The sequence below is a fragment of the Sarcophilus harrisii genome, chromosome 4, assembly GCF_902635505.1.
Source record: "Sarcophilus harrisii chromosome 4, mSarHar1.11, whole genome shotgun sequence".
Classification (NCBI taxonomy): Eukaryota; Metazoa; Chordata; class Mammalia; order Dasyuromorphia; family Dasyuridae; genus Sarcophilus; species Sarcophilus harrisii.
In genome coordinates, this window is record NC_045429.1 from 421,203,397 (window position 1) to 421,221,555 (window position 18,159).

The 18,159-nt window shown below is 34.7% G+C and overlaps 1 protein-coding gene across 2 annotated transcripts in view; it reads right to left on the reverse strand.

Moving 5' to 3' along the window:
* SPAG17 (sperm associated antigen 17) overlaps window positions 1-18,159 on the reverse strand; it is a 236,943-nt gene that overhangs the window by 75,377 nt on the left and 143,407 nt on the right. For both annotated transcript variants that reach the window (XM_031967380.1, XM_031967379.1), the window contains exons 20-25: window positions 17,344-17,468; window positions 15,240-15,482; window positions 9,410-9,521; window positions 8,389-8,553; window positions 2,898-3,011; window positions 391-578 (exon numbers count right to left, since the gene is read on the reverse strand). In XM_031967380.1, coding sequence (XP_031823240.1) covers window positions 391-578; window positions 2,898-3,011; window positions 8,389-8,553; window positions 9,410-9,521; window positions 15,240-15,482; window positions 17,344-17,468 — 947 coding nt within the window. The remainder of the gene's footprint in view (window positions 1-390; window positions 579-2,897; window positions 3,012-8,388; window positions 8,554-9,409; window positions 9,522-15,239; window positions 15,483-17,343; window positions 17,469-18,159) is intronic.

An 18,159-nucleotide genomic window follows, 5' to 3' on the forward strand; every position in this document is an offset into this window, starting at 1 on the left:
TTGTCCATTTAAAAGAAATGATAAAGCAATCCTGAAAGCATTTGAAACAGCATTGAATACTTCATGGAGACTATTCCTAGAGACCACTAGGTGGTGGTAGAATGTACAGAGTTCTGGACTTGGAGACAGCTTCCTAGTTGTATGGCCATAAGCAAGTCTGTCTGCCTCAATTTCTTCAAGGGAGGATAATAACAGCACCTACCTCAATGGGTATTGTGAAGATCAAATGGGATAATATTTGTAAACCGCTCAGCACATTGCTTGACACATAATAGATGCTTAATAAATGCTTATTCCCTCTCTTCTTTTGCGACTCACATTTTTTAGAAGCTTTACTTTGGTGAGAGAAATGCAATCTAATTTAGAAATCTATGAGTAGGAGTCTGTTACCGGTTTCTCTTCTTCCTTTGTAACGACTGGTGGTGGCTCTTCTTCTTTGGAAGGTTCTTTGTGCTTTTCTTTACCCTTAGGGGCTTTATTTTTTACTTTTGGAGGTGGAGTAGGTGGAGTGGGAATCACAGTTTGAGTATGTGCTGAAGGGATATTCAACATTTCTTCTAATTCCAAGTCCTTTTCCTCTGTGAAAATAGGGAGGGGGAAGGAAAGAAATACCTCAATGATTTCTTTTTATACCAAATACTCATCAATATGAAAGTTGTTAAAATTGATTAGAATAGTAATTAAAAGAACTAAAATAGTCATAATTAGTAATCACATTGATGAGATCATAAATCCATATACATCCTTGCCAAATATTTAACCCATTTCCTACCCAAATGGAGAGGGTAGTTTTTAAGGTTAAAAAAAATAAAAATGCCGTTCAGAAATTGTGAGAGAAATGGAGAGAGAGAGAGAGACAGAGAGACAGAGAGAGACAGAGAGAGAGAGAAGGAGAAAGGAGGAAGAGAGAGAGGGAGGGCGAAAAGAAGAAGAAGAAGAAGAAGAAGAAGAAGAAGAAGAAGAAGAAGAAGAAGAAGAAGAAGAAGAAGAAGAAGAAGAAGAAGAAGAAGAAGAAGAAGAGGAGAAGAAAGAGGAGAAAGAGAAAAAGAAGAGAAAGAGAAGAGGAGAAGGAGAAAAGAGAGAACAAGAGAGAAAAAGAGGAGAGTAGAATTTAGTGGAGAATGTTTCAAAGAATTCAGTAAAAAGGAAAACAAGGATCCCATGATCAGATATTTAAAAAAATAAACATTTTCTTTTCTCCAACTACACATAAAGATAATTTAAAAACCTTTTTTATTAAAAAAAAAATTGAGTTTCAAATTCTCTCTCTCCCTCCCTCTCTTTTTCTCCCCTTCACGAAAAACTAAGCAATTTGATATAGGATATGCATATGAAGTCATACAAAACATATTTCCATATTGGCATGAGCAGAAATTTTTAAAAGGGAAGTCAGCTCAAAAAGGATAGGAGGTCTTTAAAAATGAAATACTTGTGACAAAGTCACCATCAATTCTGTTGAAGAGAAAGGAATAAGTTTTTGAAGAGAATGAGACAGATCAAGAAAATTTACAAATGAAATCAGAAGCAGCTAGAAAGATACTGATTGTTAGACCTATAGCCAAGATGACCTATGCCCTTACTAATTGGACCCTGGGCAAGTCACTTAACTACTGCCTGCTCAGTTTCTTCATCTGTAAAATGGGGACAATAATAGCACCTACTATCTAGGGTTATTATGGGGATCAAATGAGATAATATTTGTAAGATGTTTTTAAATCTCACTATATAAATGCAAGTTATCACTATTAATTTCAAAAGACCATATATAAGAAGTGAATATAAGTTCAAGTATCTAGGAACAAATTCAAGAGAGTGGCAAATGACCCATCTAGAAAATCATCCAGGGATGGTACAAGCAGCAATAGAGCAAATGATAAAGTTTCCATTTAATATAGATGTAATCTATGTCAGATATGGATGGTGCAGAGCACAAAATATCTCATTTTGATAGTGAATATCAAAGGAGATTTTGTTGGGAACTAATTGAGTCCTCTGACCATATTTTTGTCACTCTTCTGAAAAAACTTGCAAAAGCAAAAGCAAAACAAACAACAAAAAATCAACGACCTCAAACATGTCCCTTTTAAGACTACGGTGTGTAACTATTTCAGACTTTACACTAACTGTATTATTTGAAAACTAGTTGGCAAAAGATAATATAGTCATAATGAGTCATGGGAATGGTATCCTCAAATAACAGGTATTGAATATGGCTTACTATAGCATACATAGAGAAATATGAAATAATGTCTCCAGGGTGAAAAACACAAGGATTAGCTTCTGATCATAGTAAGCCCTTGTTTTTGTGTGACATATCTTTAGTGACTTCTAAAATGTATAGGGATGAAACTGATTTTCTAATTGGGCCTCAGTAAAATGACATCCCATTTTTGTGGTTTGGAAGGCAATAGCTTCAAGTTGGAGAATGTGTTTATTAAAAGCAGGACAGAGAAATCATTCAATATTTCTACACAATGGCTTCTTTAAAACCAACATCCTGAAACACAATGGATATTTCCATAATTATTGGCAGAATTTTCAAAAATATTATTCCTTGGAAAACCAAGATGATTTCTCAGCAAATCATGCTTTCCTTGGCCTCAGCCAAAAGTCTGTTTTACTGGGCTGGTTAACAAAGATCACTGGGATTTTTTTCTCAGTGTATGTCTGCTTTCACAGGAAGTCAGAGTGCTCTGGAAACTCAAATAGGCACCCTCAAAGCATTTAAAGATAGACTGTTAAATTCTCCTAAAATGTTCTAACCACACAGAGGTAATTACCAAGGAATGGCAAATCAGCATGGGGTCTGATTTAATAATAAAAAAATAGATGGGGAAGAATGGAAGCAACCTCCTGCATGTACCACATATATCTTTTTTTTGTTATGTTCCTCTCACCTGGTACTGTCCCAGTAGGTCCATGGTAACTTATAGAGAGAGTGATTCCATTTTCCAATGTGGCAAAGAAAGAACCAAACCTGCTAACCAGTCTCTTCTTGTGGTGAGCCCATTCTACAAGGAGGCAAAGGCAAGAGAAAATTTACGCTTGATTAATGACAACATAAGCCAGCCTTGGAACAAGGAGACTTTGCAGAGCATTACTATCACAGGTTCCCCAAATCGTCACAAGGATTCAAGAAAGTGGAGGAGATAAGATAAGCTAGATGATACTGTCCTCCTGCAACTCTTGACCATCCATATTAAACGGGCGATATTTTAATTCAAAAATTAAATTCTCAGGAGGGAAATTCTCTCTTCTCAGTATTTAGTTAATCTATGTATGTCCACTTGGTGTCACTGCAGAGAGCAGAATAGAGTGGGTGGCTGAGATTATTTCTCCCTCCTCCCCCCCCCCCTTCTTTCTTTGTCTCTTTCTTTTTGTCTCTGTTTCTCACTGTCTGTCTCTGTCTCTGTCTCACCCTGTATCTCTGTTTCTCTGTCTCTGTTACTCTGTTTCTCTGTCTCATCCATGTCATCCCTTTTGTGAATAAAAGACAAATCCTCCCAGACCATGCTTATCTATGTCCCCTGGGGCTGGCTCAAGATGAGATCTTTCCTTTTGACTATCACTCTCTCTCCAAATGTATCCCTCTCTTTGGGTCAGGAGTGCAGACTAACTGCTTCTAGGGGCCCCATAACATGGTCCCCTTCCCTCCCTATCTTGTCTCTAGCTAGAATCAGGGTTGGAAATTTTGTCAGCCTTATTGAGACATCACACACCACAGGCTCACTTATATCAAGAGGCAATTTCAGTTTTATGTGGAATCCTTTCTTCACTCTTTTAGGGGAATCTACAGAATTATTGCTAAATAAAAAAAAAAAAGCTAAAATAGTCAGTATGCTCCCATATTAGCATCTAGCTTCTAAGGTGGAAAAGGGAAAACTTCTAGCAGGTTAGTCCTATGAACTAAACTCTGAAAGCCTTATTGTATTCTCAGATGACAATTTAGGTATACCTGGGAGATTTTACACACACACACACACACACACACACACACATATCTGGCTGACCAAACATGATTGTAAAAAAAAGAATTAGAATAAAAAATGAAAAAAAAAAAAAAAAAAAACCTCCCAATGATGAAAGGATAGAAGATCATTAGAACAATGAGCTTCTGCTACTAAGGACATGCTCTATCCTCCAATCAACACCATTCTCTTGCCCTCTGGTTCCCCTCTTCCTCTTCTGGGAAGAGAAAGATGCCAGCAGGCACTTGTTTCCCTTTTGATGTTTTCAGCTGCAATATCTCTCCAAACTTATTTAAGTTATACTCAAGTTGGAAGAATCCCCACTGTTTAATTGCATGATATTGTCTTTCCTAGGAAGATGAGCAAAACACCTAATCTCTTAATTTGTAGCTCTTAATTGCTTCCTCTATTGTCTCCTGTCACCAGGGAAGGTAGCAGGGTTATGTACTATATTATTGATGTATAAGAAACAGAAATACATTGTACTATTCATCTACACATCTAATTTAGAATCAGATATGTTATAATACATTCCCAATAAAACGACTGTAGTTATTGTGTTGTCCATTTCCCCTTATTGCCATACAATAGCAAATTATATGTACTCATTCAAAATATTGACAAATATGACATCAATGTATGTCTCAAAATTTTGTTAATGGAAATAAAACTTTTAAAATTTCCTCTTGTAAAACTATTTGGAGAAAAAATTATATATATGGTACATACAAGTCAATCCCGAGTATCTTCTCTCTCCATCCAAAATTCTTCTCCCCCCTCTATCTCTCTCTCTGTCTCTCTGTGTCTCTTTCTGTCTCTCTCTTTCCCTCTCTCTCCCCTCTCTCTTTATTTCCATAAGACCTAAACATGTATGTAGTATATAATATATACATATGCTATATTTTGATATATTTAGTATATCTGTACATATATATTGCATATCTGTACACATATATTAAAAGTAAAACATATCAGTTGTCTTTTATGAAACAGAAATCAACTAGAAAAATTTCAACTTAAGAAGTTATAAAATTCCCTTTAAGTAATTTTATCCTTGGAAATAATACAATTTTCATCTTCTGCTTTCATTTCATTTCAGTAGGTTTAACAATCTAGAGCTGGAATGAACGATATGCCTCACTTAGTACAACTTGATCATTTTGTAGATAAGGAAACTGGGACTACAGTTCAGCTTATATAAGAGAATGAAAAATTCTCTTGATCCATGTTCATGCTTATACAATATGCAGAAATAAACTCATAGATGAAAATGCAATTGGAGATGTCAGTCCAAGAAGGGGAGATGCCAAAGAACTAACTTATGACAAAATAAAGGGAAACAATTTCAATGGGGATCAAAATCATGGGTTTGTCTGAAGAGATTGATTGATGTATAAGAAACTCACCAAGCAACTCAGATTTAAAAAGAAAAATATAAAGAACACAGAAGTAAAGTCAAGTAATACTACTAATAATAGCATTTATATGGTGTCTATGTGCCAGGAACCATGCCAAGTACTTTATATTTTCATATAAAAGGAGGAGAGGAGAGGAGAGGAGAGGAGAGGAGAGGAGAGGAGAGGAGAGGAGAGGAAGGAGAGGAGAGGAGAGGAGAGGAGAGGAGAGGAGAGTGGGGAGGAAGGGAAAGAAAGAGAAGGGAGAAGGAAATGAAAGGGAGGGAGGGAGGGAGAGAAAATTTTCCATAAGCCCTCAAGATTGACAGTATCAAAGGCTTGTTGTATGCAAATCTCTGTTTTGCTTCTGGCATCTCTCATGGAGTTGTCAGGCATCAAACACCGCATCTACTACTGTTCCTTGGCATCTTCAGAAATCATACTGGCTCTCTGATGGATGATTTTCTTCTAGGTGTAGTATCCACCTATTAAGGGGGACTTTAACTCTAACATCGTGATGTCATTTTGGTTCTCTGAGAAGGAAGGATAGCCAACCAACCAATGTGTGTGTGTGTGTGTGTGTGTGTGTGTGTGTGTGTGTGTGTGTAAATTCTGCATCCTGAATCCATTATTTCTCCATCGGGAAGTGCTTATCAAATTTGCAGATGCCTTAATTCTGCGAGGTATAGCAAAAGACTTTTTAACCTGCTAAAGTGCTGGTCTGAATTTTATAAGATAAAAATCAATAGAGATAAATGTAAACTCTCAGGTATAAGAAAATCACCTTCACAAGTCAGGGATGACTAGATAGTAGTGTTTTTTTTTTTTCCTAAAAAATATATGGGGATTTAAATGGATTATATGGTCAACATGAATCAGCATTGGAATGTGGAAACCAAAAACGTTAATACAATGTTGGACTATGTTTAAGAGAAGCAGGCTCCCGGGTTTAAGAAGGTAATGGTTCCTCTATATTTTCTTCCCACAGACTCATTTGGAGTAATATTTTTAGTTCTGGATGCCATGGTTTAAAGACGACATTTATCAACTCGAGATTATCCATAGGAAAGGAATCAATGTAGTGAAAGCTTGAAGTAATAAATTTGTTTTATGTGGAGAAGAGAAGTTTGAAACAGCTGTGATAGCTGTGTTCAAATGTTTGAAGAACTATCTTATGGAGGAGAGATTAAATTCATTTTGTTGGTCACAGAGGATAAAATCAGAAACAATATATAGAATCTGTAAAGAGTCCAGTTTAGGTTTGTGTCAGGATAACCAATCAATCAGATGGTTAACAACTACTTTAACGAGCTACCAGAGGTACTAGGTTTTACCTCTTAGGTGGTTTTCTAACAGAAGCTTGACATCCACTTGAAAGATTGGTTCTACTAGGATTACTTTGGGGTTATCATTCAAACTAGATGGCCACTGAGATTCTCCCCAATTCTTAAATTCTGTGATTCTGTGACTTTGTGACAAAACATACATAACATTTAATTTTAAAGTATAATTTAAGTCACAGAAACTCAGAGATGGGAAGACCTCAGAAACCAACTGTCTATTATATACCTGAAAAAAGAGGTCTTTCATCATAAGGGACAGAAGGGACAGGAGGAAGGAAGAGGGACACATTTGGTAAATTGCATTATACTTTGAATAATTTGAAGTACTTTTCAATGCAAAGAACCATTTTTTCAATATAACTGTTCTCTCTCTCTCTGTGGCCCCCGAACTGGAAATGCAATAATATCATTGTGAGTAGACTGGAAAATGTTCCCAATATTCCTAAAGTACCATAAAAAAGCATAATTAAGGGAAAGTATGTGATTGGAAAAGGAAGTAGGTCATTCATGAGGCCTGAGCAAGGGATAACACATAGACAATCTGACTGTACCAGTAGCACCAGTAGGTGCTCATGCAAAGCATGAAAATCTAGAGATAACCCTTTCACATAATGGGAAGATCCATTCTGAAGAAGCTATGGAAGACTCTGGAAGAAAATCATACAGATATGGATGTATTATGTTCTCCACTAACAGATTGCTTAAGTGGACAAGCTCACGAAGGTATCTACAGTATCTAAAAAGTGGCATTGATAATATTTAGGCAAATACCACATACTAAATCAAGGTAAGCCATTCTGACATTGTTAGCAGGTATAGTCATGTCGTTTTCTGTTCTACTGATTTATTTCCTGGCACCTTAAGTCAAAAATCTTTCCTTCCCAGAAGTCTTCCATGATATCTATCAAAAACCATTCCTTAAAACTATGGTAATGTTGTGTTTATAACTTTCTAACTACACTTCTGCAATATTGTGTATTATAATATATTTATTATTGATCTAGGTAGGTGATACAGTGGGTAGAACAGTAAAGTTGGACTAAGGAAGACCTGAGTTCAAATTTATCCTTAAATATCTATCAGTTATGTGACTCCAAGTAAGCCATTATAACTTCTGTTTTTCTCGGTTTTCTATCTGAAAAATGGGAATAATAATAGCACCTACTTCTCAAGGTTGTGAGGATCAAATGAGATAATTATATAATTGTAAAGTACTTAGTGCTGTACCTGGCACAGAGTAAGTGCTATACAAATTAGAGTTAATTGTGTTAGTGATTGAATCCCTTACTGAATTTAAGCACCATGAGGACTGGAGTTGCACCTTATCTAAACTTTGTATGTCTCTCTGTGATTATCTCTATGTTCTGCTCACAGTGAATGTTTCTTTTATTGTTTTTGTTGTCATTCAATTGTCTTCAGTAGTGTTTAAGCCCATCTCCTTCTCCAGCTTATTTTACAGATGAGTAAACTGAGGCATATCAGATTAAGTGGTTTGACCAGGGTCACACAGCTTGTAAATGTCTGAGACTGGATTTGAACTCTCTAAGATTACTCTTCCTGATTCTAGACTCAGTGTTTTATGCTCTGTGGTGCCACCTAGCTACACAGCAATGTGTTGCATTGTTTTGGGTTGTATTATACTTTATTATATTATATTATGGTGTGTCTCAGTGATAAAATTACCTGACTTTGGTGTCTTCAATTTCCTTTTTTTGCCTTTGCCTTCATCATCTGAAGAATCATTGTCTTCTCGTTTTTTCACCTTTCCTTGTATTTTCTTGGGGTCTTTTATATGAATAAAGAAATTATGCTTGTCCTTTTTCACCCTCACTTTTATGAAAGTTGGCCCTAAGAAGCAACAGGGCAAAGACAGGTAAATGATTCTGTCACTACAAATTATCAGATAACTGTTTCCCACAATATTTGGAGAATAGAACTTGGCTTTTCAATTATGTGTATGTGTATTTTGTGTGTGTGTGTATGTGTATATGTGCATGGGTGTGTGTATTTATGTCTATATCTATCTATCTATCTATCTACTTATATTAAGAAATCTAATTAGAATGAGGAGCAAAATAATCACCAGCCAGATGGTGAAGTAGGCAAGTTTTCCTTTGGCACTCTTCTACTTTTTCTTCCAATGGCTCTATAGTATTTCTGGCTCTAAACCACCTACATGTAGACATTCTAGACAGTGCTTTGTGTTCTAAATTAAATGTTCCTTTTTTCTTCATGAAAATTTCCATTCTCCCAGAAAGATGATCTTGATATCTAGTAGAAGCAATTTGCATTACAGTATGAATTAGTTTGATGGCTTAATGCATTATACCTTCTATGGAAACCTTTTTAGACAAAGAAACTTGATCCCAAAGCATAACATCTGTCCCAAGAGTCCTCACAATTCTATGACTTAAGTCATCTTACCACTTACTCTTATTCTAAATGATCATATTGGTCACTACATGTCCTGTAGAATCTAAATTTTTGTGTTCTAAGACAGAAGTCGAATATGAATAGGGATATATATATATATATATATATATATATATATATATATATATATCTCAAAGTCTAACATGACTCAAGACCCCATCTGAGTGGCACTGCTCTATTGTATCACAGCAAACAATAATCTCATTGTCATGGGGTTATCCGCAGTGATTTTATACATCTTGATCAAAAGGTGAATGTTTTCACAATGTACCTTTTCCAAATACTATCTTTTCCACTTCAATCTGTCCTCCATCTGAGGGATACAAAAAGTAACTTGTACCGGAGATGTGGATTGGATTCTCTCCCATGTTGTATCCTTGAAACTAGAAAAAGAGAACATTATCCTGCATATGTAGGGATACAATGGACAGGACAGAAAATGAGTGAAAATGTGAACCAATTTAAATAATTTTAGATTTGTTACATAGGATTCTCTTAAAGATAGCCATAGATAATCACAATCATAGAGATTCAAGTTAGACCTCAGATATAAAGGGAGATAAATAATTAGAAACCAACATATCACATCATGACAACATAATAACAAATGATAATGCTAACCAAATTAATCTACAGATTTTGTGTCAATCAAATTAATTTACAGATGTAATATCAATCAAAAGTGTGTACTTTTAAAAACTAGACAAATCAAGAAAATTTAGAAGAACAAAAAGCCTAAAAATTTATGGGGAAAATGAGAAAAATTATGAATGATGGTTAAGTATTATCAGATTTCAAAACATATTATTAAGTAGAAATCATTAAAAACTATTTGGTAATGGTTTTTAAAAAAGACTAGCAGAACAGACTAGATGAACAAGGAAATAAAACAATTGAAAATAGAATTCCAGTAGTAAAGAAATTTAAGAGCATAAATCAGTGGGAAGAGAACTCCCTTTCATCACTATTAATTGGGGTAATGGGAAAAGTAATTTGTAATAAATTATTTAGGCCAATTTCTTATAGCATATATCTCCATAAGGTCCAAATGGATACATGACCCAAATAGAAAAGGTAATATTATTTTTAAAAATAACATAGTACGCACTCTTTCCCATTTATGGATAGGGGAATAATTTTTAAACAAACAAGGGATAGTAGAGATCAAAAAATAAAAATTTTGACTATGCAAAAAAACAAAAAAAATTCTTTTGCGTGAACAAAATACATGAAGATAGGTTAAGAAAAGAAATAGTAGAGTGATAAAATATACATCAAATATTACTGATTACAGTTCTGTATCAGAGATACATAAGAAATTGACTCAAAACTATAATAATACTAATAGCCATTCATTAATATTCTGGTTATCAAAAGATATTGTTTTCACAAGCATCACAAACTACAAATGATCATAGGAAGACCTGCTACAAATAACTATAACAAATTCAAATTATTACATTTCTCAGATTTAATGCTATCCCATACAAATTGGTAAAGATGACAAAAATAGTAATAGTGAATTGTTGAAACTGAGATAAATCCATATGTCCTGAATATCCATTTGGAATTCTGAAAAAAAGTGACTGGCCCATGCAGACCTTTTGACCCAGTGATTTCACTATTAGGCTAATACCCAAAGGAAATTGAAGACAGAAACAAAGTCCAATATTTACTAAAATATTACCACAAATTTCTTCATGATAGCAAAGAAATGGAAATAAAGTGAGAGTCCATTGTTGAGAAAAGACCAGAGTAAAAACAAAACAAAACAAAAATTAAAAACAATTGTATTATGTAAATGCAATGGAATATTATTATGTGGGACAGACAGTAGGAAATACTGGAAAATTAGGGAAACTAACATCAGAGAGAACTGGGTTCAAATTCTACATTTACTATTAATGTGACCATGGGCAATTCACTTAGGTTTCTCATCTGTCAAATGAAGAAGTTCTATTCAATGGCCACTAAAGTCCCTTCTCATTCTAACTCCTTGATAATAGGAATTTCCAAATAAAAGTCTTTCAGAGAAACTTGGCAAGATTTGTATGACTAATTCTGAGTAAAATCAGCAGAATTAGGATAATATACACAATTCCTAAATGCTATCAATGAAAACATCATTAAAAAAGAAATTGAAATCTGAACAATGGAAAAACCAGTGAAGACATGGAAGAAGAGGTAATTAAGCTTTCTCTCACCCCACCCTCTCTTTTCTCACAGCAGAGAAGCAGGAGAAAATATTATCTACATCATCAGATATTATCTTTATGCTGGATGTTTTTGCTTTAATAATCTGTCTAAAGGGAAGGTAATATTTAAAAGATCACAAAAAGATATTTGTGTGAGAAATAGCTATGATATAAAGTAAAAATGCATCAAAAATGTATTGTAATCAATGCACTTTTAATGCAAAAGGAGCTCAAAAAACTTTCCAGGCTTTAGACTGAAATGACTTCATCAGTTACTCCTGGATGGTAGTTAGTAGTACTGTAATAAATCATCACTTTACAAGTGTCAAAATGACCTCCAAACAACATGCCAGAGTCTTGAATTTGTGTTTGGGTACAGTCCAATGCAACGTTGGAGTTCAGAAATCTGTCAGGAGGTGACTTAGTGCCAGATTTTCTTCTCTTGGCTCGTATTAGAAATTCTACAACTGTCAATTATCTAACCACATTAACTATTAGAACAAAATCATGCATGCCATGACTGGTTGGAAGGTGGTCTTTATGCCCCCATCCCTTCAGAAACTCCTGATGACTCAGCTCCATCCATGCAACTGATTTCTCCCTAGTCATGTCTTCCTGGTCCCACCTTACGGTAGGTTAATTTGATTTACAAACATGTGCCCACCACTGGATTATGATTCCAAACATGGTGAGTGGAGAGGAATTTGGTGCTCTAATGTACTTTTAGCAATGTAAATGGTGTTAATTCAACCTGTAGGAAGTAGATTTGGAGATCAATATAAATAATGGTTTAGCAAGTATGTGTCCAAAAATGGAATGGTTTATCATGATAGGTAGTTATATTTTTTGTCACTGGGTTTAGAGTAGGAAAAACTTTAGAAACTAGTGAGTCAACCCTCTGATTTTATCTTATTTTTTTCATTTTTTATTATTTTATTGAAGACAAGGACTTAGGACTGAGCTTTAGATAGAACTACAATTAGTTAGCAAGATATGGATAAGCGAGATATGGATATTCTTCCAGAAAAAGATCATAGTATCATAAAATAAGAAAGGACTTCAGAGGTGATCTAATCTAAACTCTTCATTTTACAGATGAAGAAACCAATGCTAATGAAAAAAAAATCACTGATTTGTCTAAGATCATATCTAAGAGAGTCTATATCAGAGGCAGGATTTGAATCTGATCAAATTTAACTCCATAGCATTTTCCATTATACAATAATAAAGCAGGACTGAAATTCAGGTCTTCTTAACTTCAAGCCCAATGATGTTATGGAGACTAAGAAAGAATAATCAGAGAGGCAGGCAGTACCCGAAGCTTCTGGAGAGAAATTATTTGAGATTCAGGATGGTCAGGCAGGATGAGGATTTTAGATTGAGAAATTAAGAAGATATTGCTAACTTTGTAGATGGATGAGAGGTCGGGTCAGAAGTCATTTACTGTATATGATATCACTGAAACATATATTGACTGGACCTAAGGATTCAAATAGGAGTGGCAGAATACTATAGTAAAAAGGTCAATGGATAGCATTAGAGTCAAGAAGAACATGGTTCAAATTCCATCTCTAAGTACTTATCATTTGGATGACCATAGGCAAGTAATTTGGTATCCTGCTTCAGTTTCCCCATTTGTCAAATGAAAGTCTAAAAGGTCCTTTGCAATTCTAAATCTATGATCTTATTTCTAAAAAAAATTTTTTTTGGGGAACTGGAAAGGCAGTAAGAGACAGATTGTGTAGGATAAGGACTTAAGTAGGAAAGGGAGAAAGAAAATTGTTCAAAGAGGAAAACGGTTTTTCCAAAAGGGAAGAAATGAATTATGAGAAAAAGAAATCAAGAAGATAATTTCCCCTCAGAAGTCCACTGGTCATCTTTCAAAAGAAACTGTTGATAGATAATGTACTGGGCTTTGATTTGAGGCAGAAAGAGAAAGCTGGCTGACTTCTAGGATCATTATAAAAATATTATAGATTTGGGGCTGAGTGAAACCTTAATGATCATCTTTTCCAAACTCTTGATTTTACAAATGAGGAAACTGAGTCTTACAGAGGTGAGTGACTTACAGGGAGAAGAATCCAGATTCTCTCTCTCAGTCTATCACTCCTTCCACTCTACCATAATTACTTCCTTCACCTCTGATAAACTGTGTAGCATTTTCAATGATTTCCAACAACACCCTGACACAAAACTCACTCTTTTGAGCATTGGTATCAACCTCAATAATATTTTATATCAGTGACTACTATGATCTCAGAAAAAATCAAGATTTCAGATGATTCAAAAATCAAGGGAAAAGACTCATAGTGGGTATAAATGGGTTTTGGTATTTTATTAATAAAAACTTCTTCATGAGGAAAGGTATAAATGATATCGAAGACATAAGAGATTGAAAAGGAAATGGGTCCATTGTCATGGGACCAGATTTGGGCATAATAAGTGTGTGCCTCAAGTTTTTCTCTGATACCTAGAAAAAATATTAACAGACCTATTTTAAGTCTCTAGCTCTTTGATGAGAATTTTTGTGTGTGAAAGATTTAAGAAAGGACATGAAGGAGAGGCCTGGATAATTCAGTATCTATATTGCTGGAAGAAACAGCCATATCTAAAAGGTTAGTTATCATATAAGGCAACAAATATTAAGTGCCCACTATGTACCAGGAACATGTGCTAAGCACTCGGGATACAAAAAGAGGCAAAAGACAATTTCTGCTTTCAAGGAACTTACAATCTAATGCGGAAAAGAACAAGCAAAACAAATATGTTTAAACAAGCTATATATAGTATAAACACAAAGTAATCAACAGAAAGAAGACACTAGAATTAAGAGGATTTGGGAGAAGCTTCTATAGAAGATGGGATTTTAACTGGGATTTGAAGGAAACTGGGGAAGCCAGGAAGCGAAGATAAGGAGGGAGAGCTTTGCAGCTATGAGGGAGAGTCAGAGAAAATGCTTGGGGAAAAGATGAAGTACTTTGCTCTTGGAAATGATGCTAGCATATGTATGTGAGGGTGGGAATGATAAGGAGATTGAAAACATGGGGAGTCAGAGAATAAACAGATGATTTTATATTTGATCCTGGAGATATTTGGGAGCCAATGGAGTTTGTTGAGCAGTGGGGTGATATGGTTGGTTTTTCAATTTATTGAAAAGAAAGAGGATCTCTACCGACTTGAAAAAAATATTCAAGTATGGAAATTATTGCAATCTTTTGTTAGAGGGAGTTCTTATATTGCGGAGATTAGAGATCCAGGGAATAATTAAAGTGTAAGTATGTCTCCAGGACACAGAAAAGAAATAGACTGGGGTTTGGGAGAGAGAAAAAAAGAAAATAGAGATCACTCAGGAAACCAGGCCAAAAGGGACATTGAGATTATACATAAATTACCTATATCAGATTGCTTGCTATATTGGGGAGGTGGCAAGGAAGGAAGGGAGGGAGAAAAAATCAAAATCTTATAAAAATGCATTGGAATGTAAATGGAAAAATAAAATGAAATAAAAATAAATAAATAAAACAAAACAAAAAACTACTAGTAAGTTGGGGGAAAAGGAACATTGAAGTGAGAACAGGCCATAGCAGAGCTGGTCAAATCAAAGAAATTTTATAAGGCAATTTTCTCAAACTTGACAAGGTTGGTAACTTTTTTTTTTCTTCTATAAATACTGTGTACCATTATCTATCCCAAGAAACTTGAGAACATTATTATCATGAAGCTCTACTATCAAAGGACATAGGAATGGACAAGTAGAGCACCAAGAATTGCTGCTGCTTTGGAATTGCTGCTGCTTTAAGAAAGAGACCCATATTCCTTTGAGTTAGTATTGGCTATAACTTAGGAACTTTTTTTTCCCTTCTAGAGTAGACACGAGGGCTGGGTAGGTATCAAATCTGGTCTTACCGGGAATACTTTCTCAATGACCACTGGTGGGAGAATTTCTTCCTGTTGCTGTGAGGACTTTGATACCTCTTCTTTATTTTTCTCTTTGGAGCCAAGTTTCTTTTTGGAAATCTTGCTGTCTTGTTTTTCTAGCTTTTCTCCTTTCTTTTTCTTTTTGGAAGGTTCTATTTGTCTTTTTTCTAATTTCTTTTCTTCTTTTATGCGCTCTTCTTCTGCTAAACGTTCCTGTTCTGCCTTCCATGCCTGTCCGATAATCACAATAAGAAATTATTTGAACATTTAAGTTGGTAAAACTGAATTTAATTTTAGAGAACACTAGGCTTTTCTGGATAAATGGTACTTAGAAAATGAAGGTTTGATTTTAGAAAATAAAATGTATTCTAGTTATATTTGATCCACTAGATTTTTTTTCTTCAAGTTTTGGTTCTGTTCATAGTTCAGTAAAGAATTTATTTGAATTTACTTCTGAATTTCAACAGTTTAGTGCTGCTTGTTTGATCAGCAGATAATGGATCAGTTCCACTGAAGCACTTGTTTTTAAGTATTTCAACTACATTGGTCTTTATAATGTATTTATAATGAGACATTTCTGTTGCATTATATATTTTTTCTCCTTTTTTCTCCTATGGAAGTGACTTCCAATCTCTGAGAAGCTCCAATAATTGGTTATTACTGTTTTTATTTCCAAATGAACAAAGGTTTGGGGAATTTAAAGTGAATTAAAGTGAATTTTGTTTAAAAAAAGATTTTTGGGGGCCAGCCAGGTAGTGCAGTGGATAGAGCACCAGCCCTGAAGTCAAATCTGTTCTCAAATACTTAACACTTCCTAGCTGTGTGACCTTGGGCAAAAAAAAAAAAAAATGGGGAGGATTTGAACTCCGGTCCTTTTGATTCCAAGGCTGGTGATTTATCCTCTGTACCATCTAGCTTTACAGACCTCAGTTTCCTTCTCTGTAAAATGTATGGGCTGAAACATCTGATTTGTAAGCTTTTTCTCAGTTTTAAATTTCTATGGTTCTAAGTGGAGGAATGTAGAGATTTTTGTTCTAGGAGCTTTGGACCTTGAAAGGTGTATTGGTCTGGCAGGACATCAATGTAGCTTGAATGTTGGATGTGTTTACAGGATCCCTACCTTCACAGTTGACTGGAGTTTTTCCCTTATATTTATTATACCATGGATTGACAATCCTGGTTTTTCGTGGTATTTATAGATTAAATGACAAAAATCTACTGTCTACTAATATGTCACCAATACATACAGTTATATTCATAAAATGGGAGTGCAGAAGACAGGCTGAGGTTATGTTTCCTAGGAGAGTGTTCATTGATTCAACCAATTGACATATGTTAGCTAGTGAACCACACCACTAGGAGGCAATATAGTACAGTGAAAAGAGATTTGGGTATGATAGTCAGAGGTTTTGGGTTCAAACTTGCCTCTGATACATATGATCTGTGTGATCTTGGGTGAGACATTTCTTTTTTCCTGTTGCTCTTTACTTTTTCTTTTCAAGCTATAAATAAATGGTAATGTGGTGATGAGGAAGGCTAAGAAAGGGCATGGCACCATTTCTTGAAATACTTGAGACTCCCTTCTAGGGCTTAGGCAATAATCCTTCCTATTATTGGGAGGCAAGCTGAACATTTCCAGAATTTAGTTAGTGGCTAATCTGAATATGATCATCGCTAGCTATTGGCAGTCTCTATGGGACTCAGTACTTACTCTGAGTACCACTACTAATAGCTTTTACTCTGTATGGATAGAAAGACACGTTAGAGAAATATAATCACTGAATCAAATTATAAATGAATATCTAATTTTAACCTTGTCACTCATGAAGAATGCTATTTTTTTTTTAATTTAAGGAGGAATAATTTTGAAGAGGGAGAAAAATCTACTAAATTTTCTGACTCTTCCCACCATACTCTGACATTATTTCCTAGACACAATTATCAGTTAAAGGCATTTAACTGACCTGCAAATAATCAATTGTCCAAGATCTTAGCCAAAAGATTGGATCTTCCATCACAGTTACCTAACCATTAACTCATTTAATGAGTTACAACTTCTTATTACTATGTATTTTCCCCTATTTTGGATTACCTTGAGGGAGCCCTCTAGGATAAAAATATTCTTTTCTTTCTCTTTCTCCTTCTCTTTTTCTTTCTCTTTCTCTTTTTCTTTCTCTTTCTCTTCTTCCTCACTGATGGTTTTGCTTCCTTTGACACCTATAAATGGGGAGAATCAAACTCTTAAGTAAATGTCCTGGTTTGAAATAAGAAAGAAAAAAGTCAAAAGTTAAGAGCGTTTGAGTTGGAGAGGAGGGAATAAATTCCTGGAATATATATCATTGACTTGGCAATTAACAAGTGCAAAAGGAAGATTCAAAGGTTGACATTGAGTTTACAAACCTGAGTCTTTGGAAGGATGATGATGCCTTCAATAGACTTAGAAAAGTTGGATGATACAAGAGTTTGGGGAAAATTAGAATGAATTATATTTTATATATATTGCATCTGAGATGTTTTAGGTAGAGAAGTCAAGCAATTGGTTGGCAGTGTAATATCAGAATTAAGAAGAGATATGGGATTAAATATTTAGATTTGGGAGTCATATGTATAGAGATAATAATTGAATTCATGTGGCAAATAAAAAGTTTGAGAGGCATATTTATTTATTATTAATTATTCTATTATTTATTGCTAGTGGATAATTAATAAAAAAGATGATCACTTAGCTGTCTCTCAAAAACCCAAGTCTCTAATGGGACCTACTTAATATTTATATGTACTTGGAAGAGTGGGTATTCCTGAAGGTGTAATTAACCCTAACTGGCTAACAAGTAATGAGAGAATGAGTTCTATAATGAGAGGTGAGCTTATTTTAATAAGGATCTGGGAGATGTAACTGATCACTCAG